Source organism: Perca fluviatilis, chromosome 10 (assembly GCF_010015445.1).
Source record: "Perca fluviatilis chromosome 10, GENO_Pfluv_1.0, whole genome shotgun sequence".
NCBI lineage: Eukaryota > Metazoa > Chordata > Actinopteri > Perciformes > Percidae > Perca > Perca fluviatilis.
Genome location: NC_053121.1, coordinates 1355413 through 1378645, shown reverse-complemented (window position 1 = coordinate 1378645; position 23233 = coordinate 1355413). Strand labels below are relative to the sequence as shown.

Below are 23233 nucleotides of genomic sequence, written 5' to 3'. Positions count from 1 at the left end.
CGCACACATTCATCCACATGTACGCCCCTGCCCTGGAGGGGAACCCTAGACCCTTACACCGACACCTGTCAGTCACGCTGGCAAGCTGTACTGACAGGAGCATAACGAGAGATGGTGAGAGGCGCAGCATGAGCCAAGAGAAGACAGAAGAAGAAGCTTGAAAGATGAAGACGAAAAAGGCAGGAGAGGAGGTAGATGAAGAGGAGTAGGAGGAGAAGCAAGCGGAGGTGAGACTTCTGAAGCTTGTTAGAGATGCGGCGAGATGAGAGTGGTGCCGCATGTTGTTTGGTGTTTTAGCACGTCACCGTCTTTTTGATTTGTTAGCATGTGTTTATGATGTTGTTTCTCTGTCTGCCTCTGTCAATCTCTATTATTAGATCCTCAGATCCTCTTCCTGCTGTTTTGACACTCCTGTTGCTCCGGTTTCACACTCCTGCACACACATGCAGGGTTTAGGTTCATACTCTTACAACCGGAGAAAGACCGTATAGCATATAGAAAAACAATGAGAGACACACACATTTGCAAATTCAGCAGCCGCACTGCTCGGGGGGCACACAGGCTGGTTAGGTCTGGTGGAAGAGAAATCATTCCTCTGGGTGCTTTGAGGTGTGACGTGCCTCCAGTATCTGATGTTCTGTTTGGAGGAGCGAAGGGTGACATTTCCTCTTTCAGAGCAACGAAAAAATGAACGAATTGACTTGATCAGACACATGCGCACAGCTGGTCCTTTTATCAGGCTGCCGCACTGCCTCTGATATCTTCATGCTGGCAGAGACAGCAATGCAGACGCCTGATCTACATCTCTGCTCTGTGAAACCATGAGACGAGCCGAAAGGTGCGAGTCAGTGGTTCCCCCGGACGCTTTAATACAGAAGGCAAACTTTTGAAGTCTTGCATTCAATTGTATTGACACGTTCTACATAATCATCAATATGAATGACCAGACAAGTGAATGTTTCTAGCCTGCAGGAGCACAAAAATATCCATGATGAAATATTACTGGATAAAGTCTCTTTTTGGAAGCTGAAAAAACCACAACAACAACTTTTGATCTCATACTGCAACTAAATGATTATCACAATATAGGATTAAGAAGCTAATTTTACAAGGTCTGGAAATGCGGGCGACAGAGCGCTCAATGGCGTTCTCCTGGCCCTGAGACAGAGAGAGTGAGAGCGGCGGCTGATATCTGCGGCTGCGAGATTAGCTTGGTAATTAACCACAAAGCAATTATCGGGGAGTGGGATGGGAGGCGCGTCTCAGGGAAGGTGTTCCTTGATGTGTTTAATAGGTGTTGAGTAGTTTGATCAGTCGACAGGAGTTGTTTCTGATTCGGAGGCCCCCAGTTCAACAGAGGTTGATCCACAGCTGATACGTTTTTCCGCCGAGAAATCAATTAATTAGACTGTTGCTTTTCCTTCCATCCACTTTTCATTAACCTCCATTGACACCTCGGCGAAGCTGCAGCACAGGTTTACGACGGCGTCAGGATTAACAAGGAAATGGGGAAGTTGGCAATAAACAAAGACGCCAGAGGATGGAGATTCCCCTCTGGGAACATCATGTGGAGGATGGGGGTCAGGGGTCCAACCACTGTTCTTCAGATCAGAAACAGACTCACATATCACATTCATATAATGGCTGTCTGTTTGAGAGATGCTCTAAAGATTTCAACAATAGACAAACTTTGTGTAAGATATACTTTCTCGCTCAGGGCCCAATTTAAACACCGACTATCCTACCACATCAGTCTGACGCATCCTCCCCGATTTGTTTTGCACTCTCTCAAGTCTTACTCAACTCCTTCCTCACTTTTTTTTTTCAAATCAATGAGCCTGTATCTTGATATACACATCTTTCAAGAGTCCTTTGTCCTACCTGACTCGTCGTCAGACTTGTTGTCATTCTCCGAGTCGGTGAGTGTGAGGGCAGAGTTCTCGCGACTGGACACTCCTGAGCTGCGCCGGGACTTTACCCTCCCTCGTCCGGCCCACAGCTGGATGGCTCGCTCTGGAGACAGCGGCCCCTCGGGGTCCGAGTCAGCATCAGAGCCGGCGCTGAGGGAGTACCCCCTCTGGAGGAGGCCCAGATCAGGACAGTAGGGAACGGCAGCGGGGTGCGGAGGGGGAGTCGGCTCGCATACTCCCAGCTCGGCCAGGGTGAAGTTACCCCCTGCGAGGGAGAAAGTGGAGTTACATAGGTGGAGTGTGGGGAGTAATATAAGTAAAAGCAGCAAATAAAAAAAGAACATTCACACAAACAAATGCTCCCACAAGCAAACACACACGCACGCACGCATATCTAGCAAACAAACCCACAATCACACGCAGAGAAGCACACTAATTATGAAACTACGGAGGCGGAGGCAGAAAATTGGTCTTTGTTGTGGCAGGCAGGAGGGGGAGAGATGACGCAGCATGAATCAGGCACAAAGTACAAACTAGCTGCTGGAAGGAATATGTACCGGCCTGCAGGCCTGTCAAAGCTGGCTTAGAAGGCCTGCCTCCCTTGCTTTACTGCTCTGCATTGGCATTCATGAGGTGTTGATGGGAGATCAAAGAGCTGTTCACTCGAGGCCTCTCAGACTGTAGTGGAGCTCCTTTGCTGCCTTCTGGGTTCGATCATCTCCCCACCTAGTTGCCATCACACACTGGACCCCAGGCTCCCTGAATATGCTGCAGTCTGCTGCAGTACCGGCCCCGCCGCCTAACACTCGCCCCCTCAAGACAAACCGACTCGTCACTTCCAAAATAAATATATAAAATTATCCAAATTAAAGCACATCAAAGGAGATCAATAAACAGTGCTGCGGCCCAATTAAATCCAAACTGAGGAAAAAGCAATTAAGGAAAAAGGCATGCTCAACCAATTTATTCTCTATACTAATTAAAAGAGTATTGTGGATGCAATCGCTCACCATCAGCTGTTGGGGTAAAGGGATCGGGGGAAAAACAGTTGTGATTCACTTCATTAGCAGTTTGTGAGGGAGGGGGAAAGGAAGAGGCGAGTGAAGAGAGGACAGCATTGTGGCGGCACATTGTATGAATCAATGCGCTGGGAATCACACAGCTGTGTGACTGGGTTAACTGTGACTCATCAGGCGTACAGACGCAATCAGAGAGAGAGGAATTAAACAGATGAAAATCGTCTGCTGGATCTTCACAGCTCCTCTTCACAGCCTCGATGAAACTTGAGAGTTGTGCTGAAAAGAATTGGAAAGAGGGAGGGCCTGAAAGGAAACTAAGCCAGGGGAAGTGGTGACAGGCTCTATACTTCTACTCAGACAAACATATGGACTGGACTGGAGAGCAAAGGCGAGCCCATAACTCTACAGACAACACATCATGGAATATTACCATTCCTCGTCTTCTTTGCGTCTTTGTCTTTTCCTCCCACTTATCATAAAGGATCACAAAAAAGGAAGCTACTTTACTATACGTGACACTAGGGACTTTTACAATGTGTTGGTAATTTACACTACAGCACTATTGTATATGCACAGAATCTAACTCTAGTAATAAACCCATACCTGAGATGAAGTATCGTAGGAGGACGGGAGAGAACTCCAGGAGGCCTGAGAGAGTAGAGCACATGGGTTCTTCCTTTAATATCAGTGAGCAAATCATCTCGAACTGAACTACTCGCTAGAGAAGTGTCTAATCCACAATCACAGTTAAAATTATGCTTTATGCAAATCATCCCAGCCAACTACAATGACAATAATTGGGCCACAAACACAACTTCTAGTCCAAACAACCACTACGTTGGAGCAGTTACACAACATTAAAGTGTGTGTGTGTGTGTGTGTGTGTGTGTGTGTGTGCATGCTTGCTTGTGTGTGTGCGTGTACTGAGCGTGTGTGCATATGTGCATGAGCTTGCCACACATATCTAATGTTACATCCCACAGGCCACCACTCTGTACGATTAACATGCCATAACCAGTGATTACATATGCAAAACCCAATCACTCCTTATCACCGTCAGCGGCAGACACAGCCCGATGCCGTAGCAATCTACATGTACTCAAAGAAAGATGGATTGGTGCAACGGTTTGAAGCAGACATGAAAATCTATCTCAGTTACTCCACAAATAGAAAACCAATCGCATGTTTCTTACATGATACTATGACAGATGCGGGGGCAATTTAATCAGATCAATGCAGTCCTCTTGGTATGACGTTGCTGTCATTCCTGAGCTTAATGTGTGTTTTGAGCCAGGAGCAGCTTCCTTGGGCTGCGCAAACATCTGCATCTGTTCATTGTGTACATGCTAACATGTATGTTTGTCTGGCAGTTGATGACAGATCAGTTGAATGTGTTGTATATCTCGATTGAAGTGTGCTACAGGGTGAAAGCAGCACGATGTAGAATGCTTCCCTTAATGCAGAGTGTAAGAAGGGGAGAAGTGAAACATGAGAAGTGTTAGTGTTAGTGTTATGTGTGTTACGGAGTAGAGCTGTAACAATTCCAAATTTTGCTGTACAATTAACTGTCTCTGAAATAATTGCGATTAACAACATAATTGTCTCTTTCAGTCAAAAAATAAAAAAAATATTTATTTATTTATTACTTTTTTAAACAAACTAAAGTTTTGAATGAATTCCAGGATAAATTTTTTGGTTCTAACACCATTATGTGACCCAGATAATGTAATAACAGATACACAGCCTATGAAGTAAACAACGCCTCTTTATTATCATAAAACATTTTTTCTAACTGTATCCCCTCGTATAGGGTCAAGTGCCAAAAACTAACAATTAAAATGATTACAAAAATATATTGTCCTCTGAAAAAAAGGTGAAAGGTGGTGATGTTATTTAATCAGCGGGTTTGTCAGACAGATTAAAAAAAAAAAAGGACAATTATGTAATAATTGTTACAGGCCTATTACGGAGTTTCAGCACACATCAAAATGTAATACAGGATGTACAAGAAAGGCCTTGATCTTGTATATGCTAAATCAAAATCAAATAAAAATAGATGAAATAGGAATAACAAGAAGAAAAAATCATTACCTTGCAGCATATAGGATATATATATATATATATATATATATATATATATATATATATATATTGTGTGTGTGTGTGTGTGTGTGTGTGTGTGTGTTTGTGTCTGTGTTGATCTGCATTCAACTATACCATAGAGCGAAAGGGGCAAGATATAGAATGCTTCCTGGAATACTTTTCACTACAAGAGCAAAGAGCAGAGCGGAAGGAAGGGTAACAGGCAGTAAAAATGTGTGAAATGTGTGTGAGTATGTAAAAAAAAAGAAAGAGCGAATAGGTGGTACAAATTATAGGTAACAGTCTACAGATGATAGAATGCAGTGAAACAGAATATGAGATGAACAAGTTGGAACTCAATCAGTTTGCTCAATCAAATTCAAATGGAAATGGGGCTATATTAAGTTTAAACAGGAATAACAAGAAAAGGGGAACAGAAGCATAACAGTAAGAGTAAAAGTAAGTTAAAGCCACATTTAGACTGACTTTAGTCTTGTGTGGAAAAACCCAGCCACCTTAAAGTCCTCTAAATGATTGTCCGTCCTTTTAAAACCGTTAGAAAGCAGTGCTGAAATTAAATACATTTTACTACATTATGGTGCTATGGTTAAAGTTGCGTTATATTTAGGCACAAGAGCAACTTGGTTAGGTTAAGGGAAACATTGTAGTTTGGGTTAAATGGACCACTACTACTACAGGGATCCGACAAAAAGAAAATGCAGAGTTGTACGGCAAATAAGTTCAACCAGGCTCCCATTTTGCTGCAATGTGCGGTTTCACGTCTAATATGCCTTCAAACGTCTATTCTAACTTCCTGCATCATATTTCATTGCCTCACCATTACTTGGAGCAACACTCCCCTACCAATCCAGCCCCTAACATTTTTTAGCGCAACAAACTACAGGTCACACACTGAATCTTACATAATGACTCTGATTTACAAAGAGCCATCATTTGTTTGAACCATTACATGGTAAAAGCTCTAGTTCCACTTGTTTCTTAGCTCAGCAGGGACTCCCTGCACCTGAGTATGTATGCACCGCACGTTGTGTTTCGGAAAAAAAAGAAGTGACACAGGGGAAAAAGAAGCATCTTGTTGGAACTTGAATACAACAGAGTGAATGGGAATGGCGTTTGCAGTGATCCATTAAACCACATGTACTTCCCTTAATAAAACTCATTATGGATGCGTGTGGGAGCGAATGCGTGCAACGTTTCGGTGTGTGTGTGTGTACGAGTCTGAGTGTTTGTGAGTAGACAGCTTTGTGGGATAGAGGGGCCTATCATTAAAAAATCATTTGAGCTTGTTAGCAGTTTGACAGGCAAAGTATAGGCAGCAGGACTCTGCATTATGCTGGTTGACTCTCCCTCACCCCGCCGTGTAATTCTGTATAGGATATAAAATAGGCAGAATGTGTGGGCTTCAATGCTTGCAATTATGTTGCTTTTTCCAGATCCAATAGTTTACACGGCAGGCCACCCTTGGACATGATTTTTCAGTTTTTGAGCGGGCTGCAGTTCCGAATAATTTCTGATTTTCCCTGAAGCGCTGAACTAGTGAACTGATTTGCTTCTGGGTGGAGGATGCATCGAAATCAGGAAACAAATGCCACTGTGCACGGCAGGCTCCCAGCAATCCCCTGGAATGGCTGAAATTACTGTTAATAACAGTAAAAGCCTCATTTTCTTTGTCACTGCTAAGAACATGCTAAAATGTGTGGCTAATAGCAGCCAAAAATGTGTCATTTCTCAATATTTTCCATTTTCATTTGCATCCAATTCAGAATTCATCTGCACTGCACTTTAGCACCCCTGTTAAAAATGAATTTCTCTTTTGTGTTTTATTTTCTGTAAATTACGAAGCAATAAAATATACATATGCCTTCCTAATAATAGAGAGCCTAAGTGAAGAAATGTTTCAACAGAAGTGTGAGAAAGAAAGATTGAGGAGAGTCGGAGAAATGAAGGAAATGACAAAGTAGAGACAATATCGTAGTTGGGACCCAACTTTCAGAGGTCTTCTGGGATCACATCCCAACTGATTCCTGTGTAATCGGTCACGCTGTCTCGCCTCCTCGTCACTCAGGACAAGACAAAATGCATTTTCAAAAACATTGAGCTGCTCAGTGCACTATTAAAAAATAATAGACAGAGAAGGAGAGCTGGAATGTAAAACAGAAGACAAGATGGGGAATAGTACTGTTTTTTTAATTACCGTATTGGTCCGAATGTAAGACTTCTTTCAAGATTAATATATATTTATATAAAGAAAATAATTTTATTTGAAAATAATTCTAATAAAATCACATTGAATAAAACAAGGTAGGCTGTTGTTTTTAATATCTTTTAAATAAAATAATATTTTCAATATCTGTTCAGATGAAAAGTGTCACATTTAAATGAACGGTAAATATTTCCAAGGCCTTCAGCTGAATGACTGCTCTGGTAACGGGCATCCCATCATTACATAATCACTCACTCTCCTGTCAATCTCTTGGAAGTGGCCGCTTTGAGGACCACGGTAAGATTTCCTCTGGCTGCTTGCATTTTTAGATGGTCTATCATCTCCATGACAACGTCTCATTGTACTTCCATTCTAACTTCGGACTTTAAGGCTTTCTTGTAGTTGGATATATTATTTGAATATGAACGTGGGGCGCCTGGTAGCTCACCTGGTAGAGCAGGCGCCCATATATAGAGGTCTACTCCTCCACGCAGCGGCCCTTTGCTGCATGTCATTCCCTCTCTCTCTCTCTCCCCTTTTAAGTCTAAGCTGTCCTATACAAATAAAATGCCCAAAAATTAATCTTAAAAAAATAAAATTATAAATAAATATGAATGTGGATAACGTTAGTGATATTGAGATGCTTGCTACAGTTACACTTCTAGTAATGAATCGGCGAAAACACATTTTATTTCTCTGAGTCACTGTTTTGTCCTAACGCCGCTGGGGTCTCTTCAGTCCCTCTCTATCTTGCTTCACCATAACGTTACCGTGCTTTCGGGCGGTCGTTGAGGCTCCGTCTAAAACTCTGCCATTTCGACCAGCTGTTTGTAACATTATAATAAAATGGATTATGGATAATTTCATTTCTATGGTTTTTAGCTGACTTTACCAGCTGACTTCTCTGCTGGCTGTTAAAACAGGTGACGTCCCTTACATTCTAAAACCAGCCTCAGCGACTTGAACAACTGAAAGTCTAGACCCCAAATATAAAACGACTCCACTTTTTCAGACGTATTTCCAGGGTCTTATATTTGGACCAATACGGTAGTTACACACATTTCTCAGTGTCGACCTCCCTATTTCAAAACTCTCTGCACAGCTGTCTTCACACGCAGGCAGAATGGAACACAAGCTCATATCCAAAAGGCTATAAATCAACTTGTTTATTTTAATTATTTAATTCATATGTATTTCATTCAAATTCGTACCTCTTTACCCATCTCTGTGCTGCTGTGACATGTGAATTTCCCCCTGGGGATCATGAAGACTTATCTTGCTTCATCTTATCTTGCTGGAATACAAAAACTAAATTACATACTGCATGTATTATAGGACAGCTACTGACGAGGAGCAGGCTATAAGCTCATCGGAGTCCACAGTAGAGATGGTCCTCCTCTCAGTCATCTCATCATCATCACTAGGGTTGGGTATCATTTGTTTTTTTTCTGATACCGGTGCTAAAACGATACTTTTAAAATGGTGCCGGTGCCTAAATGGTGCCTGACTGATACTTTTGAAAAGATTTAAAAAAAATATGTATATACAGTATTTAAAAAAGAAAAAAGGAGCACAAAATGACAGTTGGTGACATTTAAGAACGGCTTTTTTATTGCTAAGGCCATATGGTCAAAATTAAATGATTTATAAAAAATGTAATGACAATAACTTATAACAATAACTTATTTCACCAGTAAATTGCTGGTAAACGACAAAAACAACTTGAGGGGAAAAGGGTATTTTACAATAACTTTGAATGCAGCACGAGGCTGGCGAGGCGAGTTTCAAGTGAACGCACCGTCTGTGTCAGCTGCAGACTGCCGTTGTGTCTGTGTTGGAATCCTCTCTCAGCATTTTAACCCTTCTCTTAATACATCCATGATTTCATCCAGCTGCTAGCTAACGGTAGGCTAACGCTACCCGCTGCCAAGTGTATTATGCTAACTAGCGTCACATGCAGCGATGTTTCGGTTGCCTCTAACGTCCGTTTCGGAGCATCAAAGGGCAGTGCTGGCATTTCAGTGGCACTGAAATCTGCTATTATTATACTATTCGGTCCGGTAGATACCAGTTGTTAAGGCACCGGTGCCGTATTAGCACCCAACCCTAATCATCACACACACACACACACACACACACACACACACACACACACACACACACACACACACACACACACACACACACACACATTCTCATTCTTGAGGCCACTATTCACCCTCTATCAGACACTTATCTATCTCTTCCCATGTTTATGTAAATCACCTCTTCCAAAGTGTTCCCCCTCTTTGTATAGATAGTAATGAAATTAGAAAAAAAAGATAAATCGAGTATGTAAACATATGCTAAATGGGCTGCAGATACAGTCCAGAGACAATCGAGAGGAGTAAAATGACGTAAGGGGGATCATAAGATGAGGTAGTGAAGAATGATGAAATCCTCATCATGGTCATGGTAAACAGTTTCTGCAGCAGGAGAGAGACACAGAGAAAAAGACAGACAGAGGAGCACTGTGTATACCTGAATGTTAAGCCAACATAGTGGATCTGAAGAACGCACCAAAGCAAGACAGACTTCTTTGGCTTTGACTTGAATATATGTTTTACAAAGGTCTAAGGTTTAAAAGAACCTGCTGACTTATCGGGACTTAGTCTTATTCCCCGTATCCCCCAGAGTTAGATAAGTCCGTACATACCCTTCTCATCTCCGTGCGTGTCGTAACTCTGTCTGATGCACCCACCGCTAGCCTAGCTTAGCACAGATCCTGGAGGTAACCGGCTCCATCTAGCCTAGCTTAGCACAGATCCTGGAGGTAACCGGCTCCATCTAGTCTAGCTTAGCACAGATCCTGGAGGTAACCGGCTCTATCTAGCCTACTGCTCCCAATAAGTGACAAAATAACGCCAACATTTTCCTTTTTACATGTTGTGATTTGTATAGTCACAGCGTGTACAAATAACAAGGTCACATGACACACAGCCATCTTCTAACCGTATACATACTGGGAACTATATTTTCAGAGCGGAGTGATTAGCGCAACACCTGAAAAGCCCTGTTGTTACTCTCTGCTCCTCACCACGGGGCTTCTCAGGTGCTGCAAGCAAATCACTCCGCTCCAAGTAGCAGTGCTTGGCCTTCTGAGAATATAGTTCCCAGTATATATACAAATCACAACATGTAAATAGGAAAATGTTGGCGTTATTTTGTCACTTATTGGGAGCAGTAGTCTAGTTGGAGCCGGTTACCTCCAGAATCTGTGCTAAGCTAGGCTAGCGGTGGGTGCGTCAGACAGAGTTACGACACGCACGGAGATGAGAAGGGTATGTATGGACTTATCTAACTTTGGGGGGTACAGTGAATAAGACTAAGTCCCAATAAGTCGGCGTGTTCCTTTAAGATTAATGCTGTCTGTGAGAGTGAGAATGGAGGTTGTAGGATTGTTGTGCAGCTGTAATTATCACACACACACACTATTATTACTCTCATACACACGCACACACAAACACACAGTGCAGCAGTGAAGAATACTAATAAACAGCTTCACAAATCAGGGTTTCCATGGTGATGAGGTGATTTACAGTACAGTAGTGTATAAAATGAAGCAAATGTTGCATGGGTCCACACATCAGAAGTGAAGAGGTTAATGAACAAAACCTCTACAAATGTTGATAATGAGATCACCATCTTTGTTATGACTTTACACACAAAATGCTTATTTCTATCTAAAAGTAAAATGGGTTCAATTGCACATGGAAATACCAGGTACTTAGGTATTGGGCGTTTAAAAGGGCTGTTATTGAACATACTGTACACTGGTTGTTTTGTGCAGAATTCTCAAGATAACTATTCTTGATAATATGCAATGTCTGTAATTCATATGGTCAAACATATATTGGGACTCCTAGTAAGAAGAAGAAAGACAATAATCTGAATAATAATAATGATAAAATGATTATTTTGTGTTTTTTTCTGACACCCATCTGCTCTCCAATGAACCTGTCATGTCTTGTTTGGAGTATTAAAAGGTTTTATGATATTACTGTAGAAGTCTTTCTTTTCTCTTTGGCTAAACATCTTATCTCAGTCATCACTCTCATATTCTATATCCATGACGTTACACTTCCGGGATTGCTCCGATGCGGCAGGAAATTCCGCCAGATGCATGTATGTCCGTCCCCTTCCTCTTCCTTTGTGTTGGCGTTCTAACCTCTGGTGGATTTGTGAGGACTATGGTTAACTGCTCCTCAGATCTCTGCAGGGTAAATCCAGACAGCTAGCTAGACTATCTGTCCAATCTGAGTTTTCTGTTGCACGACTATTTTGCAGCGGCTCTGTGCGAAACTTAGCGCCACACATGACGATTGTGATTGGTTTAAAGAAATGCCAATAAATCAGAGCACATTTTTCTCCCATCCCAGAATGCTGTGTGGACTAGCCAGACCTTCCTCTGCTCTGCAGCATGTGGATGGTCTGGAAAAGCGAGACTATCACTCTCATGACCATCAGATAAACTGCCTCATTCCTCAAAAAGAAGGATTATTCTTTGACTCTTATTTGCCGGGATTAAAAATAAAGGGGTTTGCAGCAGATTAAGCTGTCAAGATTAAAATGTTTTATCTTGACATCTGGAAACTAAACATGTGCATTTTGCTTGAATAAGTTAACAAAGCGTTAGCACACACATCACTTCAAACACTGACACATTCATTTCACCTCAATGGGCATGTAAGGAATAAAGGTAATGTTTGTTTAAAAAAAAAAATGTCATGTTGCAATAGTGTGATCAAATTTAAATGTTAATTTATTTAGTGTTTCATTAAACGGTGCTGTTATATTTCTTTTTCAACTTTTGTTGTCTCACAAAGTGCTCCTTGCTGTAGACCTACATAGTGAGTGGCAGTAGCAGAGAAATGTTACCTTCCCTGTGTGACTGACATGTTGTGACAGGATGACAGAGAACACTGACAGTCAGCCTCGTAGGGCTTGGTGATGATTATCAAAAGTCCATTACTCTCACACACACACACACACACACACACACACACACACACACACACACACACACACACACACACACACCCTCCATTGCATGTGGCATGTCATTAACGCCACCATTAGTAGCGCAGTAACGACCTAACAGATATATCCAAATAGGAGAGTCATGGTCAAACACTTCCCACACCTCCCAGATGACATCCGTTCCTTTGGCTCCCGCCTGAGCCACAGGGGCCCTTCCACCTCATAATGAGGAGCCCAAAATAGGTGTGACAAATGTCATCCATCCCTGGGCTAGTTCTACTCCTACAAAGTACAGCAGTCTGGGTTGGACAGGACATGACAGGACGGGACATGACACAACACCATGCACTCGGGAGGAGGTCTTGTCACTGAGAGGTGTAGCGCTAGCGCCAGCCTGGGAGACATACCTCACTGTTGCTTATAACACTGGGTTACTCCACTTACATCCACGAAGGAATCACTTTTGAAATTTAAGGCTCTTTAGGAATTCTGAAAAAAATACTGCACACACTTCAAAAGGGGAATCTTTGAATATCCCTAGTTAGTGTAAAGCTCAGACAGGGAGACAGGATAGGAGTTTTAGATGTTCACTGCTGAGAGGTGGATACCCCAAACTATGAATAAATGCAGACACTGTACTACTGCCATTTGACAAGAATGACCATGCAGTGCATAGTGAATATCTACAGGGAGTGTGCACTGCTGAGCTACAGTATGTATGGATCTTATGCAGTATTCATTCAGAAATAGTGATATGTTACATATATGTTTTAGTAAGTCACGCATCCATATTAAACATTCTGAAAAATGTATGCCTATATGTTCATTAATACTATTAATAATACCAAAGTAAATGAGATATCAAAGCATGCTGTTAAAAAGGAAAAGGCATGTACACACACAAGCACAAGTTTTCCTTTGGTGACTAAGTTGTTGTATTGAAAAAGACACTGTACACTCCTCCACCCACGGTTCTGACCCGGGGACACTGGAATACCTAGGCTTAATAGCAACACATAGACTGCACCAATTTTCACTGGTATGTCTCATTTTATTCTACCAACAAAAATGCATCTAATAATATAATTGATATAATAACAGTTCAATATATAAAGCTATGCTGTGCTACATAAGAAATGTTCACAAAAGATCTTAATGGACACCGAAAATACTCACTAAGTGGTTGGCAGGCAGAACACATCAAGATTCTGTTCAACAGTTTAAGCACCAATCTACATCACTGTGGAGGGTAAATTAAACTGCAGTGCTTCTGTTTCATGATAGTGCAAATTTTGGGGTTTAAAAATTCATGACTCATCTTAAGGCCAGTGGTTAAGTGTTCATGCTATAAGCTAGCCACATTTGTAACATTACCACACAATTTGGTCAAATAGCATTCTCTATGCAAACCAAGGTTGACATCTAACTAGCATGTTAGGGCTACGTAATGATGAGCATGAATTTCTATACAGTATATCAAGTTGAATTGATAAAGAAATTATCAGGGGTGTGTTGACGGAATTATTTGTTATTTATGTACACCATTACAGTACACTACATCATCTATTATGGAATTCCTCCATCTTCTCACCATTTCTCCCTGAATTTATAGCATCATTCACCATTGTGTTTTCATCTGCATGGTAATCCTATAGTGATCAGAGTGTATTTACACACGCAGCAACATCAGCTGGAAAGAAAATCATTTGCATTGGTATAATTTTTTTAATAACTAAAAGGTCTGTAGAAGTGAACTTCCCTTTTTTTTCCCTGAAAGCAAGGAGCTATTTGGCCCTATGAGATCTAGGATATGATGACCTAAGTTGTATTTTGGTATACTCGCTGTGCTGTGATCTGAAATTGTTACAGTTTGTAACTGTTGTATGTTGTACGTCTGAAACATTGTTTAATGTGCTGCTGCCTGTCTTGGCCTTCTGGTTATAGCCTACATTTTAAATAAATAAAAAGAAATGTGTCATACCACTGCGTAAACACGTACACACACACACATTTAAATTATGTGGCTGGGGAACATGTTTAATTACAGGCTAGGAAGCAAGTGATTCGGCTGAGAAAAAGAGAAAAAAAAACAACACTTGATAACACTGACATTTACAATCTGTCTCATTTATCACATACTGCCAAACAGCGTCAAAGAGGGTCATTATAGTACATAGTAAACATAGATTAACTCAACTCTCACAAAACCCACAAAACATTGTCTGATAAATGATTTTTACTCTAAGAAAATTGCAGATGTCAGCATGCATTTCCCTGGACTCTGTCAATTAATTGTTTAATTAATTTGTTACCCGATATTTGTGCTTGTGTGTTGTGTGTGTGTGTGTGTGTGTGTGTGGCACGCACATGTGTGTCTGTGTGAATGAGAGTCAGCATCGGTGCTAAATAGCTGGCACCTTCAGCATGCATTTCCCTGGCCTCTTGCTATTATTTGTCTCATTTGTTACCCAGTGTTTGCATGTGTGTGCAGCATCAGTGCTAACAGCTAGCAGCCTCCCTCCATAGGGCAGACAGGATTTGACAAACTAAGGTGAGGTGTACTCTGGTTTGTGTGAATAATGTTATAGAGTTATCAAGTTCTGACAGATCTACAGTATACTTAGTGCAAGTCATTTTACTTAGTCCTAAAAAAACGATTCATGTCTCCTGCTCATTCAAAAGCACACAGTTTTTACGGACACATTATGTGATGTAGGGAAAACAGCTTATGTGAGTCTCTAAACTGGGCCCTATTGACATGTACAGTAGCCTGAGTGTGTGTCTACGAGTGCCAAATGCTGGACCAGATGTTACTTGAAGTTAGGTCTCTCTTTAAAGACCTCCTTGCATGTGCAGGGACCACACATACAAAACCACAAGAGCAGTTTCCTGTGTATAAAAGAGCAAATATGGCGATGGAGTGAGTGGTGAGCATTAAGGATTGGAAGAGCAGAGTGGAGTCGGCCCCAGGATATTCTTTAGCGACTCCTCTACTCTGATGCTGCAGCTACGGGATGCTGTTGAGTGTCAGCAGCTGGCAGAGGCGCAGAATGCCATCGGAGAAGACAAAGATAAAGAGGGATCGGAGGAAGAGAGGAGGGATTGCATTTAATCTCACCATTTATTTTTCATAGCATGCAGCTGCTTTGTTCTCTCTTTGATCTCCAATGGAATGCATGGACACAAGGGCAGGTGTGCATGCATAAGCATACAAACACACATTCTGTATTTCTTTTATCTAATTTGTGTGGATTTTTGCACTCCCAAGAATGTCCAAATGCCTATGCATTTTCAACCCTGTCACTGTCTGTGGAGGGCTGCAGACAGTTGTGCTACTTTTGTGACAAATGGTGCCACTAGCCGCTGCAAGCAATACGCTTCACCAGGAGGCATAACACGTGGTAGGTACACACTATCCCCCTGATTCAACCATTCACCATTGTGCAGGAGCCCTGACTAAGCAGAGGAAGTGGTTTGCGAAGCGACAAGGACACCGGCCAAACAGAGTCAGAGTTGTGCTCATCGGACAACCACTACCAGGAATCACACCTTGAGTCTCTGCTAAAAAGTGATTTGAATTGGCCAAGGACTTGATAAATCACAAGTATAACCGTGTAATGCAGGTTCCTCTCATCCCGTCATGGAAGATTCTGCAAACAAGTCACATAGGAGGCTGACGGTTAGGGTTAGTTCCTAAATCTCACGGAATATCATGAGAGGCTGCTGCTGTACTTGCAGATACTTGGAAGTCTCCTCTCCTCAAAGAATGGAAATACAGAGCAAATTATGCCTGTCCATGTCCATTCTTGTATAATCTTGAATAGAGGCAGCGTTTTTGGACAAAGCAATCATTGGCTACTGTAGTTATTTGTCCACATTAAAGTTGATTGAGAAAAGGAAATTAAAATGGCCATTATATGCCACTGGCTCTTATGGGTTTGATCGGCCTCATTGTAATTATATAAGCACACACATGCACATTTCAGTGCATCTGTGAATATGACAGGTCAAGCCTATAGAGCTGGTATAGCGGGCAAAGATACACAAAGACACACACGGTTAGGCCTGTCGCGATAGTCAATAAATCAATTAATAACACGATAAAAAAAATTAGCTCGATCATTTTTCCGGCCTCGATAATTTCCATTTGCATGCTTGTTTGTTTTTCTTGTCTGTCTGTCTGTCTGTCTGTCTGTCTGTCTGTCTCTTCTTTGTGTAGAGAGGCGGGACTCCTGGCGGAGAGAGAGTGACAGAAAACGCTAGTTGAGAGATGGAGCAGGGTTTCCCGCAGCACTTTGCAGTTAAGGCGCCGTCAAAAAGTATACGAGCGATATCCGCCGTGTTACTCCGCATCCTGTTTTCTCCCTTTCGTTCCAAAGCACACAGCTGACAACCTGCAGGTGGAGGCGGTGGAGGCGGTGGGAGGCGGTGGAGACGGTGGAGACGGTGGAGACAGGCTCGGACATACACGCCGCTGTGGACTTGTCTCGGAAGCGGTTTCAGGAAAGTGGCTGCATGTGTCTGACAACATGGCATCATGACTTTGCGTAAACATACACAACACTTTCCTAAAGCCAAATGGCGTGTTATCTGGACGTATTTTCAGCTATCCACATGTATGTTTGCGCTGTATGCAGCAGATGTAAACATACACACCACGTGGCGTCACCACTTTGCGTGTTATCACGAGAATGTGACGTACTATCGTGTCACACACGTGTAAAAAAATTAAAATAAGGTTGGGTTTAGGAAAAGAACACTGGGAAAGGCTTTAGTAATTCACTCTTAATGTAGGTCAATGGCGGGCAAATTGCGTTGATAAACACGCTAAAAAGCGATTATGCGTCTTGATAACACGCCAAAATGGCATGCGAATTGGCGTGTCATACATACACCACTTTATGAGATCAGTCTGGCACAGAACATCAACACCGGTACAAGCTTACAGCTGTCCACGGACACAGAGTGCGGAAAGTATGTCAGAGGTGCGTGTCAGTACCCGATCCGTTCCACCTGCACAATCCGTTCTGCGCATGTGCAAGATGACACGTATGCTATGACGTAGGCGCAGATGATAATGCTGCGTTCATTCCACCCAAAGTGAGTAGAGTGCAGATTTGAGTTGCGCATGCGTCACTTTGCGACGAGTGCAGATGTGAGTTGCGCATGCGTCACTTTGCGACAAGTAGCCTACAAGATGCTAACGGCGTTTTGAGCTAACGTTAGCAATCAAGTAGCTAGCCTACTAGCTAGATGCTAATGGCGTTTTTAGCTAACGTTAGCAGTCAAACAATCATAAATAGCTAAAACGTTTTTGAAATGACTGCTAGCTACAAGTTAGCAATCAAACACAACATCGGCTGTCACTTGAATGGCGTTTTGAGCCAACGTTAGCAATCTAACAATAATAGAGAGCTAAAACGTTTTTGAAATGACTGCTAGCTACAAATTAGCAATCAGACACAGAAATGATTCCCATCTTCTGTTATTGTATGTAAAGAGAAAAGTTTATTATTTTACAGATTTCACAAATTTCAGTAAGACACGTTATGCCGTAAACAGTTTAAATCTGAACATGCGCAACTCACATTTGCACTCGACCAAAGCCGGTCTGACTCGGTTAACATCGGGTATGACACGTTATGCCGTAAACCGTTTAAATCTGAGCATGCGCAACTCAAATCTGCACTATTCTCACTTTGGGTAGTGACACCACCACCACCTTGGAATAACGGCACCGCTTCCACCTGCACGATCCGTTCTGCGCATGCGCAAGATGTTCACACGCTAGCCTCCAGCTAACGTTAGTTAGCTAATAGCTAATTCGGCGGACCGCTAGGTGATTATAGCGGTCTGCCGTTAGCCTCCCCCGGGAAGCTAACGTTAGTTTAGCTAACGGTTAATTCGGCGGACCGCTAGGTGATTATAGCGGTCTGCCGTTAGCCTCCACCGGGAAGCTAACGTTAGTTTAGCTAACGGTTAATTTGGCTAACCGCTAGCTGATTGCAGCGGTCTGCCGTTAGCCTCCACAGTTAAGCTAACGTTAGTTTAGCTAACAGCTAATTCGGCTAACCGCTAGCAGAGACAGCATGTAAACTTTAAAAGACCCTCAAAATAAAACTTGAAAATAAACGCACATATATAACAGCTGTTACGTCAGTTCTACTTTACTTGTGCTCATTTAAAATACAATCACTCAATACTTGTCTTTATTGTTATTACTGTAATGTCTTAATTTAGCTGTAGCCTGCTTTTCCCATTAAGTTTGACTTAACGTTATTTTAGACTGAATCTAGCTACAGAAACAACGTAACCAGTAGGGCGGTGCCTGTTACTTCGAGGTGGCATGAACGCAGCATTATCATCTGCGCCTACGTCATGGCATACGTGTCATCTTGCACATTCGCAGAACGGATTGTGCAGGTGGAACGGATCGGGTACTGACAGGGCGCCAGTGTGTGTGTGTGTGTGTGTGTGTGTGTCGGCCCGCCCCCGCGAAGCTCCAACCTGCAGACAGCAGAAGAAAGTAGCTGCACCTTCGCCAAAATGAAGACTGAAAAACAGAACTATTTTGGTACAAACATTTACTCGCCATGTGGCAGATAGCCACATAGATATAGATAAATATAATCTATTAATTATATATTATTTAAATTTAATATTTAGTGTTTAATAAATAATTGTTAAATGTAGTACAGAGTCTGTAGACTCGAGGAATGCTGCAAAGATTTGCCAACCAGTACGAATTGCCTGGGAGAACATAACAGCAATTCCACAACTGTACAACAGCGTGAAAGATGACATACTAAAGGAGATCAAAGACATATTGTGGATATTTAAAATGTCTTCCAGTTCCAGTGTTAAATATTCTTTAGAAATAAAAGTGTAGTGATCTTTGAAAAGGTGTACCTGCATTATTATGCCATTATCATCATATGAGACGACAATGGTCTTGGAACAACAATATTATCGTTTATCGCAATAATTTCTGGGACAATTTATCATCCAGCAAGATTTTTTTTGTGACAGGCCTACACACACAGTATGCTCATTCTCAGAGTCATAGAAAGGGCCTCAATATAACACATGTGTGATATCATCACTAAGGCAACAAAACAGGAACAGCGAGGGTAAAAAAAAAAGAAAAAAGAATGAGACAGACAAAGCAGGTATAAAAGGTGTGACAGAAGAGCAAAAGAGGACATAAATGAAAGTGAGGAAAAAAAGTGAGAGATGGAAAGATGAAGAGAGAATGAGTAGGGACAGTAGATGATGTTGAGTCCAGGCAGTAAGGCAGACAGGTGGGTGGTGTGGATTATCTGTGTGGTTTCCATCCCTGAGGGGAAAGCAGCAGAGGAGAATGTAGAGGGACTCATTTAGATCCTTCTAAAAGGAAAGGCCAAAGCTTCTAGAGACTGCAGTGGCTGTGATAATGCCTGCTGTCTAGCAGTGGACCTAGGGAGACAACACACCACTGGGATGTGTTGAATAGGGGCATCGAGAAAGACTGGGAGAAAGGCAAGAAGATGCACAGTATGCGTTGAAAGATCAGAGAGGCGAAAGTCTGCAGAGAGAAGAGGTGTAGTGTGCTTCGGTGCACTGCTCAGAGTGGCATATTAGAGTTTACACTGTATTTGAGTCATGGGATTATCAGTTAAGCATTGATACATGTACATTCAGCCTGAACGAACCTGCTAAGAAAATATGACAGGAAACTGAGACTATTATATGTTAAAAAAAAGCAAACGTGTAGGCAAAGCTTTCTCTGTTATTTCTGGCTATATGTGAATGAGGCTTGTAACATTATTGGGATCAGTGATGTTTTCAAATATGTTGCTTTGTGGTGTTAAATAGTGAACACTTGTAATGAGCTTCCCAGGCTGCTGCATGTTATGGTGAGGAAAGAATGTGTTATTTGGCTGTGCTTATCCAAGCAGACTAGGTAATAAGGGTGTAATGGGGAAACAGTGGAGTTGAGAGCCAATGTAAGCGGGGGGTCTGGAATACACAAGCAAACACGCTTTATCAAAATCTGCAATCAGCCATTTGGGACAGCTAGTGTTCAAACACTGAGAATAAACTGAAAAGGAAAATGATTAACTTGAAATTTGCATGGCATGTTCAGAAATTTAAAATATAGCCTGGTATAGCTGCATCATTTGATATAGAAATAAAAACAACAACACTTATCAACTCTAATTGCTATAAATTAAGTTTCACTTAATTCATTCAGCCTGACGTTGTATTAACAACAAGTCGTACTCGTCGTAGGTCGTACTTTGGGTCAAACTCTGTTATGGTACACTTCCAGTTTCACACTTGAGGCAGAGCAAGACAAAGTTCTGTTTGTTTCATTAAGTAGCACAAAAAAACAACAACAACTGGATGGGTGAAAGTTCTCCATTGGAGTGGTGGATGGGTCAAACGACCCATCCACCACTCCAACCTGCCTCCTAGTGCGGAATTTGGAACAAATTCAAACTGTTTGAGCAGGACGAATATGTTGGATGTAGGAGGAATACATTATCATTAACAGTTTCCTAATGGACTGGGAGGAAAGTCCACAGAAAATATGTCTTGCCTGGGAGGCAAAACACAAATATACAGCATCCCAGAAAGTCTCCAAACACACTCCAAACATGGTTCCAAGGGGAGATGATGTTCCTTATTTAAGATGAATTTACGCTTCAGGAATCACTGAAATTCCAGTGAAGTTTTCATGCATAAGGATATGCAGTGAGAAAGTTTAATTTGAGTTTGAATGAAGTGTGGAGGTTTTGGATGACTTAAGGTAATTAAATGAAATTAGGTAAAGGAGAGAAACTTGAATTCAGAAGGTGCAGGTTGTATTTCTGTTTAATAAGGAAATAGGTGTAAGAATATTTCCTTTCTTGACTGTTTGGGAGTTTATCTTGTTTATTTCTTAGACTAAAAAAAGCTAAGAGAGCTTGAGGAACGTAGCAAACACGCTGCTGGAACAAATCTCCCAGCTCACAAAGTAGGGGGGCAGGGGTAGTTGCCGCAGCCACTGCTGCTCACACAATACATCGACAGTCCCTGCTGCCGGTTGCTGGGCTGTCAGTGGTTGGTAAATTTTAACATATCGCCCAATCCTACCTGCAGTCTTCCGGCTGGCAGACTACGTCGCTGGGAGGAGAGCGGCGGGCAGCCCCATTTCGGGGGATATGCTAGGGCTGGCTAGTTAGCTAGCTAGAATATCCATCTCTGGAGCCAGCACTGATCTGGCCACCAGTCAGCTGTTTGGCTCATTTTCTGTAACCAGTGTAGGGTTAAAGAATGGTGGAATTAGCAAGCTAGCTAGCTAACTAGCCAGCTGTCCCTGAAAAACAGTAAATCCATCATTGTTTCTGCTGTTTTTCTGCCAATCACGATGCGTGCACAACTCCAGTGACGTAACCGTGCATCCACTCCAGATTGGTCTATATGGAACTCAGCAACAGTTTGTGTGAGTGTATGTACGTGCGTGTGTGACACGCTCCAGTCCCACTCACTCCTTTTATGTCTCACACAGGAGTCTAATGATAGCCGTGAGGGCAAGTCAATATGCATTAACACACCACAGACCTGTAAATTGTTTGTGCAACACATAACCACTAAAGCAAAATGACATGCTGAGAATAGCTACAGATGACCTCAAAACTACTCGACGCCATGATGGCTCACCCAACCAAAAAAAACATCATTATAATTTAATCAAAGTTAATCATATTTTACAGTGTGGCCTCATAAGCACATGCATTACTAATATCGCATGTCAGTTCAGACGTCAAATCTTCCCTTCTAACTATTTGTTAGGTTTTCAATAAAACAAGGACATTAAATAAAGTCTCCCCTATGTCCAATTTTTTGTAGTTACTGTTGACGAAAAGAAAGTTTCTGTCTACTCTTACCATCTTGCCTGTAAATTACAAGCTGTTCAAAGGAGGAACACATTATTTCAATCCCTCACTCTCTCAAGCACTAGTTACAAAAATGTCTGGTTGAAAGAGGGAGACAACTCGATTCATCTGCTGCTTCTCTCTCTCCGTCTTTCTCACTCTAACTCCTTTTCTTTCTCCTCCTGTGGTGTCACAGTCCATATGGTGCTGCAACACTGTTGGTCTCCTGTGGCCACACTTCCCACGATGCATCTGTGGCTCTGGGCTTTCGAAGGAGCTGATAGGCTGAGAGGACTGTGGTATCGACCAGCTATCGCCTGGTGTGAGGTCAGCTCAGTGCAGCAGTGGAGTGTGTCCGGACAGCACACACCACTGACTTCCAATCTTTCGAGCATCCCGCCAATCAATCATCCATTTTCTATCGTCACCTTTGACTCCGCAGAGCAAAAAATGCTCTTCGGTTGTATTCTTTAAAAACATGTGCGCTATTAAACATTTCTCTTCTTTAAAATACTGTCAGATTGATCAATTTCTCTTATTTTTTTGAAACCACTCACAGTCACACATGAAACATTGACAGTAGGTCTGCCTTTTCAAGCTATAATGAAGATGTTCTATTTAGAAAATACCATCAAGGACTCTCTAACATGCAGCTATTTCTCTGTGAAGGTGATTTTACTGTTATTCTTCTCTTATCTGCATTCATGTGTTGTATTGCCCTGAGCTCTCTGCCTCTCTTGTCTGTGTCCATGCAGAGAAAACAGAGCTTAGCACAGATCAATCCCATTGAGTCTGACTCCTTTCACTAGCCAGGGATCAATACTGCCTGTTTCATGTCCTTATGCAATATACACACATACACAGTTTAAAGACATGCCTATGGGAGCAGGCCCACCCCTTTTGAGATGACCTATCGGCCTATCGGCTAACTTGCTCACCAGGGGATACAGAAGTTCATTATGACAGGCTTTCCGGTGCTAAAGGTCTGCTTTGGTCCTCTGCTGCAAAGTGCAGCATTTACACCATCTGATTACATTAACAGCTTGCAAAGGAGGCCTAGCAAGAAACACACAGTGGCTA

At 42.1% G+C, this 23233-nt stretch overlaps 1 protein-coding gene across 1 annotated transcript in view; it reads right to left on the bottom strand.

Moving 5' to 3' along the window:
- The window catches only part of tenm2 (teneurin transmembrane protein 2), a 300069-nt gene that overhangs the window by 146120 nt on the left and 130716 nt on the right, over nucleotides 1-23233 (bottom strand). Inside the window, exon 4 of the mRNA XM_039813221.1 lies at nucleotides 1882-2175. Within this exon, the coding sequence (XP_039669155.1) occupies nucleotides 1882-2175 (294 nt within the window). The remainder of the gene's footprint in view (nucleotides 1-1881; nucleotides 2176-23233) is intronic.